Source organism: Limulus polyphemus, unplaced genomic scaffold (assembly GCF_000517525.1).
Source record: "Limulus polyphemus unplaced genomic scaffold, Limulus_polyphemus-2.1.2 Scaffold6, whole genome shotgun sequence".
NCBI classification, from domain to species: domain Eukaryota; kingdom Metazoa; phylum Arthropoda; class Merostomata; order Xiphosura; family Limulidae; genus Limulus; species Limulus polyphemus.
In genome coordinates this window covers 253,776-277,291 of record NW_013665616.1, presented here as the reverse complement: position 1 = coordinate 277,291, position 23,516 = coordinate 253,776, and the positions used below count along the sequence as shown (strand labels likewise).

Below are 23,516 nucleotides of genomic sequence, written 5' to 3'. Positions count from 1 at the left end.
ACAAGGTTTTGTCATCATCAATGAATATTCCTCTTCTGCTACTGATCCAAAATAAACTATTAAGTTCAACTGAAAAACCACTTTTTCTTGTTATAACATATGCTTACCCTCTCTTGTTGTGACATATGCCAATAGTAAACATCATTTGAGCACTTCATTATTACAACTTTCAAAAGTAAAAATGTGCGTTTCTTTTGTCAGATGAGAAGAAAAAACTTGTTTGCTAAAAACAAATTTATTCTCTTTTATTTCAGTTTTGTGCTCATTCCAACGTTCAGCAGCTTTTAGCTTCTCTGTGGTATGAGGGTCTTCCAGGATTTCGGCGAAAAAATGTTGTGTTGCAGTCGCTTGAAATCTGCCGCATTGGCACGTTGTTCCCAGTATATTCGATCGCCTACATCCTCGCTCCTCACTCTTTTTACGGACGTATAATCAGACGGCCATTTATAAAATTTATATGTCACTCCGCCTCATATATCACCTTTCTATGTGAGTTCCGGTATTAAAGAGCTTTAAATACTTCGACAAAACAGTTTATGAATAATGCGTTATAAAGTGCATTCTTGAACTTAAGCATAGACTTGAACATAGATGTAATAATAAAAAAATCAGTAAATCATTAATACTGCTTGGATTTTGTATAGATCTTCTTCGTTGCTTTTAAATTCTAGAAACTCATATCTCGGTATTTCTTCATTGCACTAATGCTTCCATTAAATAGTGTGATAACTTAGGCAACGAAGTTTTCCCCTCTGTATAATGCATAGTTTTTCTTTATCTTATTGGCAAAAAGTGATCCCCCCCAAAAAAAAATATATTAAACTTCTTTTGTGACCACTATTCTGATCAAACTTAACACCTATTTTTAAAATAACGTCATACAAATTTAAAGTACGAAACTTACTAAAAGTAATCACGATAATTACTTCGTAAATAATAAGCACATAAAATCATGTTCATGATTCTTTTCCGTTTTCATTTCAGTTTTGCTCATTCTTGCATCACAGCGGATAGAAACTGTGTTGGTAGATTTGTTTGGATCAGAGGAAGCAAAGAGACGCATGCGAAGTGAGGTCATCACAAAAAGAGGAGCGCCACCTAGTGTCGTAGAATGGATGATTCTTGCATGGGTTTTAGGTTAAAGCATTTAACTATTTATCATTATTAATGCTTGATAATAACCCTATCAACCTCAAACACTCAATATAGAATGCTGAATGAAAAAAAGCTTAACAATATTTTTGTTTTACAAAAAGTGTTCAAAAACATGATTCAAAATATAGTATTCATATTTTAACGTCTAAATCATTTGTTAATAACCTTGTTCTCAGAGTGAAGTATATACTTATGGTAATACTTAGATTTTTGGTGTGTTTTTTTTTACTACATACATGACGTCTTAGTCAAGATATTCTAGTTTTAAAGTATTGTTATTTGATATTTACAACAAGTAATGCTGAAGTTTCAATAGATAATTTGACTCAAACATTACATTTGATTTTAGCAAACAAAACTGGCTACTGGGATTTTGTATTTTGATATGTGAGTCTACTCGAAATGCCTTTTATCTTTTAATTATTTTGTATTTCTTAAAGGATACTTCTAATAATAGCTTCAACACTATTCATATATGATTATACTTGTTATAAAACATTAGTATTCGGCCTATTGCAAGTTTAAAACACTACATTCTTAATCTACTCCCTTAGGGATTTTCAAGAACTAGAATAATGTATAATGATAATATTCCAATCACACTATATTTGTCATACCCATTGCCGACGTCTCATTTCACATTCATATCCAATATCACAAAAAATGATTTTCCGTTGTTACTTAGCTCAACTAGTTTTGTGGATGAAGGAAAAACGCTGAAATTACCTTGATTTGAAACATGTTGTTCTTTTTCTAGAAAAGAAAAAAAAACATACTTCCATCGAAAGGAATACTTATACTTATGTCACAATGTGAATGTTAGTAAGGTTTTTTTGTACTTTTGTTCTGACTGTTGTAGTGGAGAAAATATATTTTACGTATAATACATATATAAGTTTTACAAACTGTTTTCTTCGATGTAGGTTTAATATGGAGTGAAATTAAGCAACTGTGGGATTATGGTCTGATAGAGTACGTAAATGATATGTGGAATATCATAGACTTTATAACAAACTCATTATACGTCGCCACAGTAGCGTTACGAATTGTAGCCTATTTCCAGGTAAGAAACAAAAGCGGGTTTGCAGATCCTGTATCTAGAACTCTTGTATGTACAGTCGCGTAATTCAGACTATGACTAAGTGAAAACTAAACGAATGTTACTTGAATTATGTGACATCCTTCAATAAAAAGTTACCCATTTTCTTAAAGCTATATAAAACAATAAACATCTTATTCCTGGTATTTGAATATACAGGAATTCCTTAGAATATAACTTTATAAAGTAATACATCTTCGCAATAAACAGAACTGAGTGTCATGTACAACATGACATACTGTTTGTAAAAATTACATTTTGCCATATTAGGTACAAAAAGAAATAGCTCTGAAAACGGGAACGGCTTTTCTTCCTCGTGAACGCTGGGATGCATGGGATCCAATCTTGATATCTGAGGGACTATTTGCAGCAGCAAACATATTCAGGTGAGAAGAATTCTTACTAATTGTCTTCCTATAAACAAGCACTTTTAATATCTAAAGTGTTAGATGTCAAATCATGATCGGAGAACATATTCTAAATATATTTCAGTTGTCTCTTTTCTGAAGTATTTTAATTGTAAACACATGTCTAAAAGTAGTACGGTAGCTTGAAGGTTATATATAATTACATTCCTTGTTTACATCCATAATTTTCAAAATTTATATACAATACTTTTATTTTCATTTACCTCTGTGGTAAACCTGTACTTGATTAGCAAATAATGTTTTCTGGTAATTATAGTCTTAATTACATCAGAAACAAAACGTTTCACTTTGAATAATTTTTTGTACAATCATAGTGTTTATCTAAAATGACGAACGTAATAAGTGAAAGAAAAATACTGTGCCATTCATACAAGTGCAAATTATTGATATTTATTTTAATTATTATAAAACATATTTACTCATATTTAACTAAGTGTTTTCACAATTATGTCAAAATTATGTTGTTGTTTTCATATAAGGATCTTTAATTCTTATCGTGTACAAGATGTTGTAGCAATAACCATAGGCCCGACATGGCCAGGTGGTTAGGGCACTCGACTCGCAATCTGAGGGTCGCGGGTTCGAATCCCCGTCCCACTAAACATGCTCGCCCTTTCAGCCGTGGGGGCGTTATAATGTGACTGTCAATCCCACTATTCGTTGGTCAAAGAGTAGCCCAAGAGTTGGCGGAGGGTGGTGATGACTAGCTGCTTTTCCTCTAGTCTTATACCGCTAAATTAGGGACGGCTAGCGCAGATAGCCCTCGTGTAGCTTTGCGCGAAATTCAAAAACAAACAAACAAACAATAACCATAAAAAAAGTATGTTCCTTAAAGCTGATTCCAAGGTCCACTTGGAATCCCGCTATTTAATCCTCCGTTATTTGATCTTCAACGTACGATATGAAATATAACTTTCTTTTGGAGGGAAAATGAACTAGTCTTTAAATAAAATAAAAAGCATCTTTTCATGCAAAAACAAATTTCAACTTGCTTTTACTTTATCTCTGTTGCTATCTACATAGCGATACATTGTCCTTCCACATTTACCATCGATAACCATAGGTTTGAAAATGTTGCCTATTTTTCATATTTAATAGGATACAGAAGTACAAAATTTGATGGCAACGTGTGTTTGCTACCTATATCAAAATCTTAACAAACATGATTTTTCGAAATGTGAGTGTTTGGGGAACTTATGAAATATCAATAAATAATTTGATTTTAATTAAATCATAATGGTTCTTTTAAGACATCATTTATATTTCATTCACAAAAAAAGCTTTTTATTTAAATTTTTCAAACGTTATAACAACTGACCTTTAACAATAGCATACACACCTGGAACCGAAAATGTTCAATTTTAGATTGTAGTAGAGAAAATTTGCTCACACTAAATTGAATTTTGAACTTGTTGAAGTAACTTTACCTCGATGTCTCTGCTGTTAATGTCTTCAAAATTTTACTTTTTCTACATCATTACCAAAAAACCTTCATCATTTATTTTCTAACATTCAATTCCCAATAGAAAGCATTAGCCTAGACTGTGAGACGTGACACTAACTATTCTAAAATTAAATGATATTGTATTTAAATACACATGTTTATCTTTTTCTATATGAAGGATTTTAACAAATTGAAAAAAAAACTTAACTCAAGTTTTATGAAAATAAAAAATATGTTTGCTTTAGGTTGTAATTACAATATTGTATCTTGACCACCTCTACCATTTTACAGTACCCGATACCAGTTGTATTGCCCAAAAGAAAAATATAAATGTAATATGTGTATTAAGACAATTGAATTATGAGTATTTTAAAATGAACATTTTTTTGGTTTCATAAACGTCATGAAACGTATATTCTTATGTTAATCAATGAAAACAATAATATCTTGTAGATAAATAAGCATCCAATATTACAAATTTCATAAGATTATTTTTTTTCTGTGTACATATGTGACAGAATATACAGCTAAAAATACCATGTTTCTTTTCATTTTCAGCTCTTTAAAACTGGTGTATATATTCTCGGTAAATCCGCACTTAGGACCACTTCAAATTTCTCTTGGACGAATGGTTATTGACATCCTTAAGTTTCTTTTCGTCTATACCCTGGTGTTGTTTGCCTTCGCTTGCGGTTTAAACCAGCTTCTGTGGTATTATGCCGAAATGGAGAGACAGACATGTCATAAAAGCTTACACAACCTTTACAAAAAATCCGATTCAGGGGCATGTCTGACATGGAGGCGATTTGCTAAGTGAGTATTTCCCTCTGGGAAGTAAAAACAATGCACAATTAAAAGAAAGCAATTTAGTATTACGGTTACTGATTTGATCTTGAAACACAACTCACACCAAAATCATCCCGTGCAATTTCAAACTTAACTACGAAAGACTTTATCGTTTGATTTACTACATAAAATAACGTAGTATTTGAAGTAATATCACATGCTTGGCTGTATTAGTTTAAATATATTTTAGTTCCACTTTAGTTCGGGAACATCGTACAGTTTCAAATACGCTTCAAAAACAAACGTACAGGTAGTGCTTAATTCCTCCTTCGTGCAATCACATTATGTTGCTTGTTTGCTATTAGTTTGTCATTTTTAGATGTGATATACTACAATTATGCTCCAAATTAGCACATGTGACAATACTACAGTGCAGTTAAGTGTGAATATTCAGAAAATTATAAAAAAATTGTTTCTTATTAAAAATAGTACATGAAATTGATTTTTTCAAAAGCTAATACATTTTATCCGTACACTACTGATGTTGTATTCAAAACATGGTACTAGTGTTTTAGCTTGCGTTGCATAGATGTATTCATATATATATATGGGTGTATAGAAAATAAAATCAAAAGGAAGAACTGCGTTAAAAACAACAAATCCAAACCTATGATAAACGACATTTTAATGAACAAAACAAGCCCAAACAAAAATAAAATTAAAAACTCTGCATAAATTAAAAGGATCCCCAGGGTACAGGCTATAATGTGGGATATATATAATATGTCTTCTTGGTTGTGGAGGTGAGTTAAAAATTAGGGCCCACATTGCATAGGGATCCGCCGTCTAACAGTATATATATACATATATATATACTAAAACACCAAAATACTTGCATTTACACAGTTATTATTGTTCACTAAAAACTAGTAGACGACAGGAATATGGATTGATAGGACAACTATTCCTACAAATATGAATGAAAATTTTCATGAAAGTAAACGAATTAAAATAACGTCGTCAAAATGCATACTTGTCATTAATGTTGTTGCGTATCTTGTAATTAAACAGTGATAAGCCTGCTCGACGGGTTTATTTAGCGTTCATATTTCATAATATCTCTACACAGATATACTAAGTTAATAGGACGCTTCAAATGATCTACATTAGTTAACGATCATTAAGAAAATGCTTCATTATAAATTCAAAAGGAAAATATGCGGTCAAGAGAAAAGGAAATCCTTAATTAATTTTATCATATCGTAGAAGTATGTAGAGCTCCAATTCAGATTTGGTAGTATTACTTCAGAGCTGGTGGCACTCTTCTCCTATTCGCTACTTCATCGTTTTCTATATCTCGGTATAGATTATGTTCAACATCATTTCACTTTAGAGTAAACAGAAACGCAAAGTTAATACTTTTTTGTCCTGTTATAGCTTCATTGCTATATAGATACTTATATATAATAAACTAAGTTAAATCAATATATAGTTTGTGAAGCTTTTTAGTGAGACTCACTGCGTAGCGCTGTTTATTTCATAACGTAGACATAGAAAAAAATCTACTTGAGCATTGTAAGACACTAAACCTCGTTTCAAAGTCTCTCCTGTTGACAATATAGCAATGGATATAAAGAATAATATATATTATTCAATGAAAAGCCACTCTAAAATAAAACTTGGGCTTATTGATAACGACCTTAAATAATACTTAGAGGGTAAATAAATTCCTCTTTTGCTTACTATTCGAGCATTTTGTACACTGAATGAGTTCGAAACAGAAATTTTTATTTAGTAAAGCTCGATAGCTTTGTGAATTGATGAAACCACCAATAATTCTGCATAATACTCTAACGTTCTTTTCATATCTAAATTCCACATATTTTAATTATTTATCACAAATTATTCTAAACACTATTAGTTAATTAATTCACTATGCATGACGAGTAGCTTTTATACACGAAACAAGTAATATCAAAAAATGAAGTTAGATGTGTTAGTAAAAAAAGCTACTGAAGAACATGGTATATATATATATATAACGTTTTAACATGTCAAATTTCACTTCCTGTGGATATTATGTTTCACAGAGAAGCTTCCGGAATTTCTTCACGAAACAATTTGTTTTATTCAGGTGGAAAAGTAAATTACAAAAAAAAAAGAACAGATACTGGATAAATTTAACAACTGATCTCAATAAAACAATGTAAATTATCTTTAATTCATATGATAATATAACCTTGATACATTAGCATTAATTTGAACTTTGGAGGTGCTTTAATATTTGTTACGTTTAAATTAACATATATGAATAAAAATTGACGTCTGGTTTTATTTTGCGTTGAGAAACTTATTCCACCGAAGTTGTAGTAAATTAATGAGGCCCTTGTGGTATTTCAAGTTACATTACATTTCTTGTAGGTAGAAGTTGAGTTTCTTTTGTTGTATTAAGGAGTTATCCTAAATATATGTATATATATAACGGTCTGTAGCTGTAGAAGAATATCAGTGACTACTGTGACATTCACTGAGTAGCAGTCACCAAGTAATAGAAAAGAAACTGTTTCTTTCCGATAGCTAATTATTTGCTTTTCGGGAACTATACTCCTGTGAGATATTCTTATAGCACAGACAATAAAACTTAAAATATCCCTGCATGGAGACTTCTTCAAGCCTAGATTGAAATAGTTATCTTGTTATCTTAGTACTATCTATGTAAAAGACCTTGACTGACATCACCATTAAAACTTCTCTAAAGTAGTGTTATCACGCACGATTGTTCTAACTTAAAACGTTTTGTACTGTGAAATGGTAACACCCAAATTTTTTGTGCAGAGAAAGTAAAGTAATAACGGTTCGAAAATACACATACGAACGTAGTAAAAATAAAAAATGTGCAAGAACTACTTTTATTTATCGGTCAGTTTTCCTTCATAAAATATTCATCATAGTAAATATCACCTTTAAGGAAAAGAAATCATGTTTGCTCTTAAAAATAAATAAATGAATAAACACAGAAACACTACGATAATTTCTCGTTAAACTGAGCTAATTAGATTGGCATTCATAGACAGCCTTCTCATTTATATGGCACGAAGTAGTTCTAAGAAAATAGTTTCTTCATGAAAGAAATAAACGAACCGCAGCAAGAAAAAACGATAAGTAGAAACTAAGTATTTTGCGAGAGGCACCTTAGAAATTTCTTTTGTTTCCAATTCCATAGTAGTTTTTATAAATCCAAATAGCTAAAAATGAAGTATTTACTCCAAGAAATATTACAAACCCAAATAACTAAATACGAAATATTTATTGTAAGGTATATTAAAAATCCAAATAATTACAGACGAAGTATTTGCTTCAATGTTATAAATACACATAACTAAAAACAAAACATTTACTGGAATAAATGTTATCAAATCAAATATTTAAATATGATTTTTTTTCAGATTCATTTGAAATACATTCTAAAAACAAACATCCCGAAATTACAGAAATTATTTTTTTGGCACTTGAGTTGTATTATTCACACTCAAAGTTAGCGTTATATCCACAAAGAAAAGATAAAAATATCAATTAAATACTGTTTGTTTATTGTAACTTCCTCCAGTTGTATTCAATGTATGTGTAACCTTTTAAAGTAGATAATCTTTAGTTGAATAATTAATTTATATAGTCTTTGCTTTCATATTTGTATAACCTAACCCCAAACATAAGAACTGTTAGATGTGTAAATTAGCTATATAGATACGTCTCTTAAATCTGGTCACACAATTAAGTGTAAATATTTAGTGATTATTGAAAAAATACATGATTAAGTGTTTACAACGAGCAGTAAATTGCGATTTCAGTTTGATTTTCCTGCTTAATTAGAGTTAAATGCTTTATGCCTTATGCCATTTTCAAAACAAAATTAAAAAACAACAAAACATCAGAAACTAACTAGATTATCTTTCGTGGAGCATGCTTTCTAATAATTTCATCTCTTAATACTGCATCTATTTTCATAGCTTGTTTGAGTCCTCCCAGACTTTATTCTGGGCAAGTTTTGGCCTTATCGATCTGGATAATTTTGAGTTGACCGGAATCAAAAGCTATACTCGTTTCTGGGGGATGCTGATGTTTGGCTGCTATTCAGTCATTAACATCGTCGTGCTTCTCAATCTTCTCATCGCCATGATGAACCATTCCTACCAAATGATATCAGTAAGTCATTATCTCTAATATTTCTGCTTAGTCTTTCTTTATTTCGGCTTTTTAGACATAAATGAATAATAGAGACATTAGGAAGTATTGATTAATGAATTGTAATCACATCACAACATTGTAAAAATTAACGTTACTTAATTGCTCCTGAAGAAGAAAGGTCCACCTTTCGAAAACGCTCGGGTTATAGGGTTTTTATTCATTTCTATCAAGACTTCTTGAACCTACATCACGAATTCTCACTTAATTCGTATTCTAGATCTTCAAATATGCATGATAAAATGTCTTACGAGGCGTACATTGAGAATGCACATTTTGATGCATTTATAATATTTTAACCCTTTAACTGTCATAAACATATATGTATATGTCCCAATCTAGAATGTTTATCAGTTTCAAGTTTCGCACAAGTAATGAAATATTACAACGTTTTTTGTTTATTTGTTTTTATTGTATGTCCAAAAATTAACGTGGACTGGTTATCACAAAACGAAAATGCTATAATTAGAAAATTATGTTCAAAAAAGTATTTTGAAATTAGTCTAGCAGTAGGATAGTTTGTTTGTTTGTTTTTGAATTTCGCGCAAAGCTACACGAGGGCTTTCTGCGCTATCCGTCCCTAATTTAGCAGTATAAGACTAGAGGGAAGGCAGCTAGTCATCACCACATCACAACTCTTGGGTTACTCTTTTATTAACGAATAGTAGGATTGACCGTCATACTATAACGCTCCCACGGCTGAAAGGGCGAGCATGTTCAGTGGGACTGGGATTCGAACCCGCAGATTGCGAGTCGAGCGCCCTAACCACCTGGCCATGCCGGACCCAGTATGATAGATAGTTGAGAAGAAATATACGAGAAATAATATTATTGTTTAAACTGCAGATTATTATAATAGCATATTAAAAGCAATTATTTCTGTAAACACAACGCAGTTTTATACAACCTTAGCTATCTTAAGTTTGAAGAGTCAAATACTTGTGAAATGCAAACTTTGTTTTGTTTGATTATTTGATTTTATAAAGCAGAACAGTTTTATGCAAAAGATAACAAACAAAATATTTTATTTAGAAATATGCGGTTCTTCAGACCCAAGATCTTAAGAAAACCAACAGTTTGCAATGAAAATAAGAAACCTATTATTATACGTAAACTGGTTTATTTAAATATTTTAGTGTTTTAAAATATTTCCCAGGAGCAAGCTGACACGGAATGGAAGTTTGCTAGAAGTAAACTGTGGATGAGTTTTTTTGAAGATGGGGGAACAGTACCGCCTCCATTTAATATAATACCAACGCCCAAAAGTATTTATTATCTTTTTCGGTGGATGTTTAGGAAATTTTGTGGCCATTCTCGTTCTGCAAAAATCGAGCATCTGAAAACTATAAGGGTAAACAACATTTGCATTTATTTAGTAAAATATTGTTTTGCACTTTTGTGTTTCACTCGTTGTTTTTGTATTCCAAGTATGGGTTGGCAAAAATGTTGTTTCATCTAAGAACTAGGTGATTTGTAAATTTATTTACCTGCTTGAACATTTTTATGAAAATTGAATTTTCAAGTATTTTGTCTTTTAAAAATATTCTGGGTTCTAAATGTTTAAAACAATGTGTTTTTCACATTATTGACTTTCAAAACAATTTTAAAAAGACCTAACCCATGATCATCTTGTTTACTAATTACATAATAAGAATATTCTGCATTTTTTAACGTTTCCGAATGATGTTTGATGTCCCACAAATTGATCAATAGTTAAATAAATGTATAAAATAATGATAGTTATCATGTTTGTTTGTACAGTAAAAGATAAATGAGTAACAGAACACATCTATTCTGCACATATTACGATGCTCTTACGAGATTTCATTAATCGTTACCTTATTCAGGCACAGTAAAATCGTCTGGCAACTAGCCAGTAGAATCCACTTAGGACCCAGCTGGTGTGAAAGACTTAATTCGAACTTATTTTAATCGTTTGCCAATGAAAAGTTCTTCTTGAGCAAGATAACTTAGCTGACGGCAACCATTAAGAGTTTAGGCAGTTGTGCGAAACTTAAAAATACTGTTAAAGTATCGCAATAATGTATAAATGCTTCATCGTCTTAGTGAAATTGTGCAAAATCCCATCAAGACTGTCAGGTTACAAGGATTTCACTCACTTCAACTTTTCTATAAACTTTCTTTGATTTCTTAATTGTTTCGTTTTCCTTGGAATTCAGTTTTAAGACGACAAAGGCAAGCTTCAAAATGAAAGGTAAAGCAGAAATAGCAGAGGATTATTCAAGTCAAGAATTACTATGTTGCCAGAAGAAGTAGAAATTATTGTTTCGTTATCCTTATAGTATATATCAACGTATATAAGACTTGAAAGTTGTTAAAAGGCCTTTGTGTCGTGTTATTAATATTTTGCTTCAAAAACGTTACTTGGTTTAGTATCTCATAATATTACCTATCATAATGCGACATGCAAGTACATAAATATGTAATATTATATCAAATATAAATAACAAAACCTAAACCCTAACGCTAAACATATATATTCTTAAATTGTGACTCGTACAAAGTTGTGCGAAAATGATTTCAAATTCATCAAATATATTTATAAACTTTAAGTGGGTAAAAACCAAAATAATACATACATTTTTGACTCCATGATTATTTTTACTTATTTTATTGCAGCGCAAGGCCAAGCAAGCTAATGAAAGAGACATTCGATATCAAGTAAGTGACAGTCAAGTTTTATGTCTGGGCCGGATTCTTTACAGTAGGTGTCTGTGACTTGTTGGCGATAAATTTCAACAACAAATAAACAGCACGCAGTCCACTTGTTTTAAAATAATATATATATTAAGACTAATCAAACGAATATACAAATCACAATTGTATCCAGAGTTTTAAATAATTGTCTATTTTTCGTCAAAGTCCACACAGTCTGTTTTAATTACTTTAGAACAAATTGGAAAGACGAATTATTCTTCTCTACTTTGTTATTACAATAAAATCTGTGATAGTTTCAGTTTTAAAATCGCCACTACACGTTTTTTTATTGATATATTCACAATAGCGCAGTCTAGATCTAACTATCTCTGGAACTACATTTTCTATGCTTATTTATACCCCAACAGAGGTCTAGAATGTTCCACACATTACTAGGTGTTATGATGCAATAATACTCAATTAAAACTGCGAAAAAACTCAGAAGGTTTTAATAACATGATGCAATAATATAATAATCACCGATTCATAACTAGTGAACAACACAACGTATGATTCGTAAACAGTTACATAAACAAACCTGCGATAAGCTATTCTTCTAAAATTAACTAAATTTAACATTCATGCTATATAAACTATCTAGTTTTATTACACTCGCGTCAAAATTAAATTGAAACTGCTGTATATATCTAACAATAAACTCCTCTTCCATAAAAATATTTTCAAAATTTCTTATACTATACACAAATACTGTTTTCAGTTCATGCACAAAGTCTACTCATACAAGCTGCACCAACATTTGCATTCCCCTTGATGGCCTAAATTCAGAACTGGTAGGTCTGGAGGTACAACGCCAACCTCATGATCTTTGCACTGTCAATTTTGCACCTCTGGATGTATGCAAGAGGCTGATGGTCCATCTGGATGATGAACTCCTTCCCATAGAGGTAGTTTCAGAATTTATGGATGGCATATATGGTGGCCAAACACTCTCGTTCAATCCCAGAGTAGTTCTTCTCACTACTCAACAGTTTTTTTACTGATGTACATTGTGGAAACAGTCTGTCTACATGTTCTTGAAGAAGTACTGCTACAATTTCAATGTCTGAAGCATCGGCCTGAATGATGAACGGTTTGTTGAAGTCTAGCATTCTAAGGATTGGCAAACTTCCAAACATATTCTTCAATTTCTGGAATGAATGCCATCTGATAAGGTTGTCCCCACTTCACCTTGTTGGGTTGGCCTTTCTCGGTCAGGTCAGTCAGTGGTGCAGTGACCTCAGCATAGTTTGTGATGAACTTCCTATAGTATCCTACTAACCCCAAGAAAGACTTGATTTGCTATTTCGTCATTGGAACTGGTGCATCTTGTATGTTGGATATATTCTCTTCTTCCATGGCTATCTGTTAGTCGCCCAACTTGTGTTCAATAAAGTCCAGCACAGGATAACTGATGTAGCACTTAGATGGTCTAATGGTCAGACCTGCTACCCTCACTCACCTGAACAGCTCTCTGAGTTTCTTCAAGTGGTCTTCCCATCTGGTTGTGTAGGTCATAATGTCATCTACATAATGCTCAATGTTGGTGGTTTTGTGTAACATCTTCCTCGTGATGCAGTTGAATATTGCTGCTGAGTTAATTAACCCAAACAACATCTTCTTGAACTGGTAGCATCTGTCTGGTGTCACAAAGGCTGTCTTCTCTTTAGATCCTGTTCCATAAATTTTGGAAAAGCACTTGGTCCTGTCTAATTTCACCATGATATTCTCTGGGTTGCACACAGGTTTGGAGTCGAACTTTATCACGAGATTCAACTTCCGGAAATATATGCAGAGGTGGCTTGAGCTGTCCCTCTCCTTCACAATTACCACTGGTGAGCAGTAAGCTTAATTCGAAGGCTCAATGATTCTGGCTTCTAGCATTATCTGGACTTCTTGCTTGATCAGGTCTCTCATTACATAGGGCATCTGATAGGGCCTCATCTTGACTAGATCCCTGGTTGTGGTCTCGAACTTATGTTGCACAAGGTCTGTTTTGCCTGGTCTATCTGTGAAGACATCTGCATACTGGCACAGAAGATCTTGTAGCTCTTTCTTCTGCTTGCCAATCAATTCTTCACTAATGTTGATGCCTTTGTGCATCTTATCTCCACACAGCAGTCTTATATCTAATAAGTCTTCATCTTCTATTACCAAGTCACTGTTTTCTGGTTCTGCATCTATGACAGCCACACCTGCAATGTTCATCTGTGCCTCAATAGCTGCACCTATTAGGTCTACTTCACTCTCAAAGTACTCCTTCAACGGATTGATGTGGTAGATCTTGGTCTTTCTGTCCACTTTCACCTTATAGTTCATTCTGTTGACCACTTCCTGCACTTCAAAAGTTCCTTTCCACTGCAGGGTGAGTTTGTTGTTGTATGTGGGTAACAGAACCAAAACCTTCTGTCCGACCTTAAAATGTTGATCCTTGATCTACTTGTCATAGTCTACCTGTCTTACTGCCTTGAGCTGCATACACATCTTCTTGAGTGAGTTTACAGGTCTCTTCCAGTCGGTTTCTGAGGTCTAACACGTATTGGTATGTGTTCATTCACTTCTGACTCTTCTTTCCTTGTCCACAGTTCTTTCAATATCTGCGTCAGACCTCGTACAATTTTTCTGTAGAGTAACAAGAAGGTTAAACATCCTGTACTTGCTTGTGGGACTTGTTGGCAAGCAAATAATACTACCTGCACGTACCTGTCCCAATTATGTGGTCTCTCCTGGCACATCTTCTTTAGCATGCTCTTTAAGACTTCATTAACTTTCTCACAAAGTTCATTGCCTCTGGTGTTGTATGGAGTGGTAAAGAGCTGCCTAGTACTGATGAGTCTCTACATCTTGCATCAGTTCTGAAGTAAACTGAGTCCTTCTGTCACTCAATACTTTTTTGGAAAGCCTACTCTGCAAAACAATTCTAGAAGGGATTTTGCTTCTCTCTCTCCATGTCTATCTTTGGCAATGCTATGCCTTCTGGATAATGTGTCGCATTATCGACTACTGTCAGCATGTACCAATTGCCATTGTCACATACAGTTGCTTGGGGTACAATCAAGTCCACAGCTACTCTGCTGAACAGTTCCTCTATGTGAGGCAGATGTCACATGACCTGCAAAATCTGTTCACGTCTCCAATGACCCCTGGCCAATGAAAGTTGCTGGTGATACTGATTACCATCTTCTTCATTCTTAAGTGTCCTCCCACAATCGAGTCATGAGCTAACTTCATCACTTGATTACGGTATTCTGTTGGTACTATGATATGTTTGACTTCCACAGTAGAACTGCTTTGATAGATCCTGCACAGTACTCCCTTCTGGTCTTTTATTCTGGAAGTCTTTTACCCTTTCTTCTTCTGCTTGACTTTCTCCAGGGCACTCTCCCAAAGTTTCTGCAGTGAAAGGTCTTTCTTCTATGCATCCTTCAGTTCCTGTAGACCTATATTCAGGAAGTCACCTTTCGAGATTTGTATGGACCTGAAGCCTTGCTTACTTTTCTTCTCTAGAGCTCGTGTCGTGACTGCATATGCCTCATCATTCTACTTTCTGTCTGGTTCCTCCAAACTTCGACTGCCTCGTATATTACCAATCATAAAGCCATAGATGGGTGCCCTCATACACATGGCCACAAGGTTTCCCACATAGTATGGAGTGTTCACCTTTATTCTTGCTATGGGAAACTTTCTCGCTGTCCCATCAATTAACACACAGAGATGTACCTTAGACTTGTTCTCACTGCTGCACCCAGTATATTGTAATTTGTAGGACTTTCACTTTCTTTTCCCCAACATAGCTTTCACCTACTGGCATGTTGTGGTTTGTTGGCATCTCTCGATGTTTTTTACATGCTCCAATCACCACTGTCACTGTTGACTCATTTGATAACTTCAGCTGACCATCAATCATGCACTGTTTAATCATGGTGAAAGCACTTTTTCTTGTGGTGAATCTGATGAGTTGTTTTATTCTGTTTCTTCAGACAGCAGCATCTTTGTGGGTAGCCCCAGCTGCTTCATGTTCAGATGTCTTTTGTTGCTTTTTGATGACAGACTTGCACTTACTCGCAATGTGCCTCATTTTACAACAAGCATAGCATCTTTTCAACCATTTGTCTGTTAAACTCCCATCACCTTTGATGGATTCCTACTTCTGGTCATCCATCTCTGGTTTTGACTTTGATTGGTTATTCTTGGACTTGCCAGTTATATTTCCTTCATGTGATTCCATACACTGTTCTACCATCTTGATCATCTAATCCACGTCTTTTGGTGCTCTCTCTTTTAGGAACAGTGACATGTCAATGAAGCAAGTGATTATGAACTGTTGACGTATTAGTAAACCTGTCAGTCCTTCAAAACTATCTTTACATTGTGAAGAATCACTGTAGATGTGCCACAAACTGAAATACAGTTTCTCCAGTGTCAGATTTGACTTCTCTAAACTTCCAGCAAAAACCTTTCTCAGTTAGTTCATAGCATTTTAACAAGGACACTTTTAACTTGTCATAGTTCATGGCATCTTCTGAAATCATGTTCACATATACTTGTAGGCCTTTTCCTATGAGAAGGGGGCTGAGACATACTGTCCAGTCACCTTTGTCCCAGTTCTGACTCTGGGCAATTCTTTCCTACTTCTCCAGGAAAGCATCCATGTCATCTTTCTATTCATCAAATTTGGACAGCTTGGGTCAGCTGGTCCTGACCTCATTGTTATTTTTGGGTTCTCTGTCTTTCTGTTGTGTGAGCTTGGTGATCTCAGTTTGTGCTCTTATTCCCTCTATTTCCCATCTCTCATCTCTCTCTCTCTCCTTTTCTTCTTTTTTAATTTATGCTGTTATTCTCTCTCTTCACTCTTCTATCTCTTTTTCTTCTTTCTTAATTTGAATTTCATTCTCCTATTCTTTTTGTAGTATTTCCTCCTCTGTTCTCTGCCTTTATCATTTTTTCTCTCTTCTCTGTTGATGCCCTTCTCTCCCTAAGTCTTGTTATTGTTTAACAAACTCTCGTAAATCACCATCTTTGAGCCCGTCTCTCTATCCACTTTTTAAATTCAGTTGATATGGTTATATAGTGTGATTATGATCTCTATAATATTTTAGCGCCACTACATCTATGTGTACGAGTATATTGGCTTATTTACCAGTTGTTTACGTCTACTTATACTGCTGTTTACAACTGTAGATTATGGCTGGCTGGCCACTGTCTAGTTATAGATCTGAGTCGGATTCCTTACAATAGGTGTCACTGACTTCTTAGCAATAAATTTCAACAATAAACAAACAGCACAGTCCACTTGTTTTAAAATAATATATTAAAAGAAGTCAAACGTATGTATACAAATGTTTGTTACACTGTTGATTATCACAATTGTGTCCAGAGATTTAAGTAATTGTCTCTTTTTTTGTCAAATTCCACACATGCTGGTTCAATTACTTTATAACACAACTGAAAAGACGAATTATTCTTCTCTGCTCTGTTATTACAATCCTCTTTAAAAACGCTGTTGTTTATTGTTTTCTCAGTGGAAGGCTACAGAATGAATTGTCTGTACTCTGCCTACTACAGGAAACCGAACCCTGGAAGGCTGTAAACTTACTACTGACCCATCGGGGGACAAAAAAATTTCAAACGTTTTAATTAAATAGAAAATGATTGTTTCGATTACTTTCAACCTAGCTGAAAATATTATGAAGTATTTGTAGAGTAAACATAAAACTGAATAAATAGTTCTGTGACGAACTGTTTTTCGGTGAAAAGAAAATATATCTGCAATACAAACATTAAACAGTTGGCCCGCTGTATAATATCGAAAAATAAATTAGTCACAATGCCATGATATAATTCACACACCTAAGGTTATTTAGATTACTATATGGTGAGTTAAAAAAGTCTCGAAAACCCCATAAATATGAGTAAATAGTTGTTAAATGGTAATTAATATAGGTTTTGACATGATTTATACATTAACATAATATGCTATCTTTGATAAAAAAAAATTATAATAACGCTCTTAGAATTTACTAATATTCACAGTTTTGTTTCTTACAACAGATTAGGGTTAGAATTATATTGTATATTATTCTGTAGACGATAATGCGGAATCTCGTCCGTCGGTATGTTACTAAGGAACAGAGAAAAGCAGACAACCAAGGAGTGACAGAAGACGATGTGAACGAAATAAAACAAGATATTTCCTCTTTTCGCTACGAACTTATAGAAATTCTGAAAAATAGCGGCTTCAACACTTCATCAGCAAAAGATCAAACAAAGGGTTTGTATAAACGACTCTTTAAATCTTCATACATATATATATATAAGAAACTTGAGTTATAAATAATGAATGGCTTATTTTGTCTTTTATTACATACATCAGGAGGTGGAGGAAAGAAAGGCCGGCAGAAAGAAAGGCGACTTATGAAAGGTTTCAATATCGGACTGGTAGAAGGTTCATTACCGACAATTCATGGCCTTAACTTGTCGAAAAAGTCAGCGGTTAATAGAATCACTCGCTTGGCTAGAATGTCCAGTGACAAGAGACACGTGAAACAAGGTAAATGGAAGAATTTCATGGACGCAACACGAAGTGCTCGTGCTGCTTTTACCAGAAGTCGTAGCGAGGAGTCCATTAGTAGTCAAGGGTCTTCAGGTCAACAAAGTCAAATAGAAATTTCCAGTGAATCCAGCGTCAGCGTGATGTTTACTCCAGAGTACGACAGTGAACAGGAATCTAGGCCCGCCCACAGTCAAAATCAAAGACTTGGTTGCACTGCTACTTCTGATATGCAGACAGAAGCCAAACGCTTATCACGCCTGTCTCGAAAATTTGGAAGTTTATCATTTAATCCTTCCAAGCTACGTCTTGTGTTTCAGGACCATAATAAATTCACGCCAAGGGTACAGTCCGTTCCGAAACTCTCAGGATTTCCCGAGAAAAAGAAAGCAGAGAGAACAATCAGTGCACCTAGTTCCAAAGTTACTGCAGTGCCTGCCAAGTCTGAACCCAACTCATCAGAAGAAGGTAAACGACCATCGACTACGTTGTCTCTTACCACTCCAAACGTTTCAGTAGAGCGAAATCTCTCACCAATTCAGAGTTATGCTGGTTCAAATTCCCATACCCCGAAGACGTCTTTGACCAGAATATGCGAGTCATCAGTCCTTCAAGAGTGTTCTTCCGAGGTTGTCACTGCGCCTCGTGACAATGGTACTACGCTAAATGAAAGGCTAAATGATCAACAACCACAAATTACCAAAAGCACAACCTCCAACATACAAATACGTCAAAATAGCATGGCCGTTAGTCCCTCGAGCGAAAACACTGATACAACTCCAACAGAAACGGTTTCTAATAAGACTCTGAATGGGTCAATCGGGATAATGTCCCGAGTATATGGAATAGAACCAGCAAATAAACAAATGTCTGTAGGATGGATATGATAGTTTATTCAAATTAGTGGCCTCATCCGTCATTACCTGTTTTCTTTTTAACTATCTGTATAAGTGTTATAAGAAAATTCTAATTAGTTCAACAACAAAAAAGCTTTAATCAAGTTATTTGTAGAAGGTATTCATAAATGCGCACTTCACTTCTGTATTAAATGTCGTTACTTTTTGTGAATAAGAAAGGGTAAAATGTATATATGTTCAGAATTACTGTCGCCTTATTTTAGTGTTTCAAGCTTTTATAATAATAGCTAATGTATACTCGTAAGGGTGTGTCTTTGATTTATATATAAATTATATGATCATTTTAGATTGATTACAATAATCTTAAAATGTTGTATTTAAAAAAAAAGTCAAGAGACGACTTAAGATCCATTTACTGTTTCAGAACGCCCTGTCAAAAGTAACTAATTTGTTACTTATACTCTTTTAATAATACGAGCATGCATGTACATTGTAAAAAGGTATTCGATACTGAGGCACATCACCGTATTTGAGAGTTCATTAGTTACAGTTTTTTTTAATAATATGAGCATGCATGTACATTGTAAAAAGGTATTCGATACTGAGGCACATCACCGTATTTGAGAGTTCATTAGTTACAGTTTTTTTTAATGAAGACAGGCTCATTGCATTTTATGCCTATAGCTTATTGTGTTGTATATTTTTCAGACAACTGCAATTCGTTTGTAAGAGAGTTTTGATTTTACATAATCGTTCACGTGATATTGCTAGTGTTTTGTGCTTCATGTCTTTTAGATATATTTTTGAAAAGTATTTTCCATTGGATTAGTTTTTGCAGCTTCTACACAGTTTGTCATATATTACTCAATTGGTGACATATATTACGTTGATGTGACATCATTAATTCCTCATGTGAAACGTAACGATGCTCATTCTGCATAATTTGTTGGAACATTACTGTTAGTCTCAGAAGGTTTGAGAACGAAAAGGAAAAAAATCATAAAAATCAAAATAACCGAACGTGCATCAACTTTGTATATTTCGAAAAGTCTGTTATTATAATCCATTGTTTTAAATATTGCAAGTATGGGTAATTGAAAATTATATTCGATTGTTAAACTTCTATCTTGTGAAGATATTGTAATGATATAGAAACTGTAGGTTTTAAATGATGCTAAAACAATTTCACAGCGTTATATGCTGTCATTAAATGTTGACATTCAGATTTATGCTCTTTTTATCAAAACACAAACTGGAACTTGTGAATTTCAGTGATACATACTTTACATTTTGATTATTGTAAATAAAACTTATTGCCCACATAAAAGAAATGACACTGTTCTGTACGAACTCTCGTACTAATACGTGTTATAAGTTTCGCTAGAAACGCAATTTGTCACGGCTATTTCATTTTATAATTAACTATTGTAATTTTTAGTAACTTGATTTTCCTTGCATTATAAAGAGCATGCAATTAATTGACACAGTTATTTGTATTGTTCACATATCAGTTGAAATAAACACATTTAAGGTAAAATTAGCTCTACTTAATATCATAAATAACAATCATATAGGATTGGAATATCTGATATAAAGAGCTTTCTCACACCATCTCATCACGAACATTATCAAAGCAAACGCACAGATTGCTTATCTTACAATGTCAAAGTATTTATCTGAAAAGAATTAACATTCGTGAGTCAATTAAGATGGAAGAATAATTCAATTAGTAATGTTTCTAGTCCCTTAAACTTTCTTCGTTATTTTATAGTTTTCGTGGGTTTATCTTTAGTATTCGATTGGAAATGCAGTACATTCTTAAGTTTTCAAGTTTCAAATTAATTCAACTACACGCCTGTTAAGAGAGACCAGTAAGGACGCAGTGTGATTAATATTAACGCTTAATTTGTATATTTATATATGTTATCGTTTTATTTCCTTAAGAGAGTCATTACTATTATTTACGGTGTGCAATATTTTCATTAATCTAATTTTATTATAGTAACAGATTAGTAGTGTAGCATTTTAAAGAAAGTCAGGAATTTAGTTATAGAAACTAATGACACTTCAACCATGTTCCTTAATTTTGAGTATAGATATCGTCAAAGATCCTCTTTTTGTGGTGTCAATTCGTATTGATAGATGTTGGCAGTACTAAAAGAGTTTCATACACTCAATAAAATACGTATGGATAGAAAGGCACATACACATAATTTGTCATAAGTACGCATAAAGCAATAAACCTCTATAGGACATGCTTAAAACATTGCAAACCTATGTTTTAAATGTTTCAAATTAGTTTAGTAAAATTACTTGGATTAGCTAACAAGTGTGCTATGTAAGAGTAAATCCATTAAAATAAATAAACTAGTTGACATTTGAATATTAATAGTTCAATATGGTTAATATGAATTCGACAAGAACAATAACACGTATTTTATGTACGTGGAAGAGAGCAGAATGTGAAAAGCGATCTGCTTCCAGTGAGTTTCTACAATTGTATTTTGTATTTGAAAGACCTGAAAGATCAGTCAGTCAGTAAAGTATGTTGTTCCGCTGATAAATTACAGTGTAAAACAAGGATATTAGATTATGTTCTTAACAGTGGTTTTATGGTGTAATGTAATATATATTACAGAGTACATTTGTCAAAATAACTTGTGGCTATTAATGAAATGTATTTACTCGGTTCTTGAAAGGAGCTTCTTATTGCAATTTTAATTTTAAAAAGATTAAAAGAACACAAGATGTTGATATAGCAAATATATAATTAGATCATAAGTCAATTATGCAATATCTATAAAAAAACGCTCAGAACATTTATTCACCTGAGAGAAATTTAAGTATGATTATAAAGTAACTAAATTTGGTTAACAATCTATACCTTTCAGTGTTCCCTCATACAAGTGAACAAATTAACCAAGTCGAGAACATGCGCTGCAATGCGATATTGTGTATAAAATCAAAAGTAATTAAAGGTACAAAGACAAGAGTCGTGGTTATTTACGGTACCAAATACAATATAATATGAACTAAAAGGTATGCAAAATAAGAGCACAAACATAAATCCATAGAACAGGCTTTAAAGGACGATTGTATTTTATATTTTGATATTCAGGTGCTGTATAACAAATTAGAATTAACAACTGGAAGCGTGACTTCACCTTTGACTGTAAAACTGCTTCAATTATTTACAGTAGGGCATTTGAAAGTTCCTGAAGGGTATGCTGAGGAATTAGATACCATTCATAGAGGACACAGTTTTACGTAAAACATGGTAGTTTTATTCACTCGTAGTGATCATTCAACCACTGTTAATCGGACTCCTACAATATGTCTTCTGAAAGTCAATTAAGTCATCCTTCTTTTTCATGCTTCTTGGTATCTAAAGTAGAAAAGAACGTTCATATGTGTCATTAACGCAAATCACTTGTTTATAATGCCAGTGGAATACGAAATCTAACCCATATATATAGATATATAAGAAAACACTGTATTATCAGACTTTTTTTCCCCTTCTTTATAATTTCTTCTACGGGTTTCTTGACTTCAAAGGTCACTCGTCAGGAACTAGTTTAACTGAGAATCTATAACAAAAACATACAGCTACCACTTTTCAACTAAACATAAATAGTTCAAGTTAAATATATATATACTTTCCAAATGTACAAACATATAATACACTCCATGTATAAATTAAGTAACTTACAAATGCTCAAAAATAAGTAAAATTAGTGAATATACTTTCGTTTTTAAATTAAAATCTTATTCTAATTATACTTTCTCTTATTATTATAATAGAAATGCAATTTATTTATCCTATAATTTTATACACTTACTTACTTTTATTTTCTGTAAGTCTTAATAACTGTTTTCACAATTCCTGTTGTCTTTACACAATCAATTACTTTTGCCCTCTTACTACTATATATTCAGAGCGAATTGAGCACGTTTCCATTTCAAGAAATTACAAAACTACGGAGAGTTTCCAGCATTAAGAGTATCGAAAATTGTCAAGAATATTTACAAAATGTCAATTTCATTAAAAAATGCAAACATATATTTTAAAATATACAAAACAGATTATAGTATAAGTTTTTACACTAAGATACTAATTGTTTATTTATTTTTATGTTATTAAAACATATACAAGCAGTAAATTACATATAAAAACATTTCCTATCGAGAAGGAAAGTACGATTGCAAATAAAAACCCAAAATTTTTCATTTGAAATTTAAG

General features: G+C 33.1%; 1 protein-coding gene across 2 annotated transcripts in view; it reads left to right on the top strand.

Annotated features, from left to right (window-relative positions):
* The window catches only part of LOC106474963 (transient receptor potential-gamma protein-like), a 203,618-nt gene extending 182,480 nt beyond the window's left edge, over positions 1 to 21,138 (top strand). Inside the window, exons 6-15 of one of the 2 annotated variants that reach the window (XM_013935697.2) lie at positions 255 to 489; positions 985 to 1,137; positions 2,079 to 2,218; positions 2,525 to 2,640; positions 4,685 to 4,939; positions 8,920 to 9,115; positions 10,311 to 10,505; positions 11,795 to 11,836; positions 17,957 to 18,140; positions 18,243 to 21,138. In XM_013935697.2, coding sequence (XP_013791151.2) covers positions 255 to 489; positions 985 to 1,137; positions 2,079 to 2,218; positions 2,525 to 2,640; positions 4,685 to 4,939; positions 8,920 to 9,115; positions 10,311 to 10,505; positions 11,795 to 11,836; positions 17,957 to 18,140; positions 18,243 to 19,306 — 2,580 coding nt within the window. In that variant the 3' untranslated portion in view covers positions 19,307 to 21,138. The remainder of the gene's footprint in view (positions 1 to 254; positions 490 to 984; positions 1,138 to 2,078; positions 2,219 to 2,524; positions 2,641 to 4,684; positions 4,940 to 8,919; positions 9,116 to 10,310; positions 10,506 to 11,794; positions 11,837 to 17,956; positions 18,141 to 18,242) is intronic. The other variant, XM_022380565.1, reaches the window with a different exon arrangement.
* The last annotated feature ends 2,378 nt before the right edge of the window (positions 21,139 to 23,516 follow it).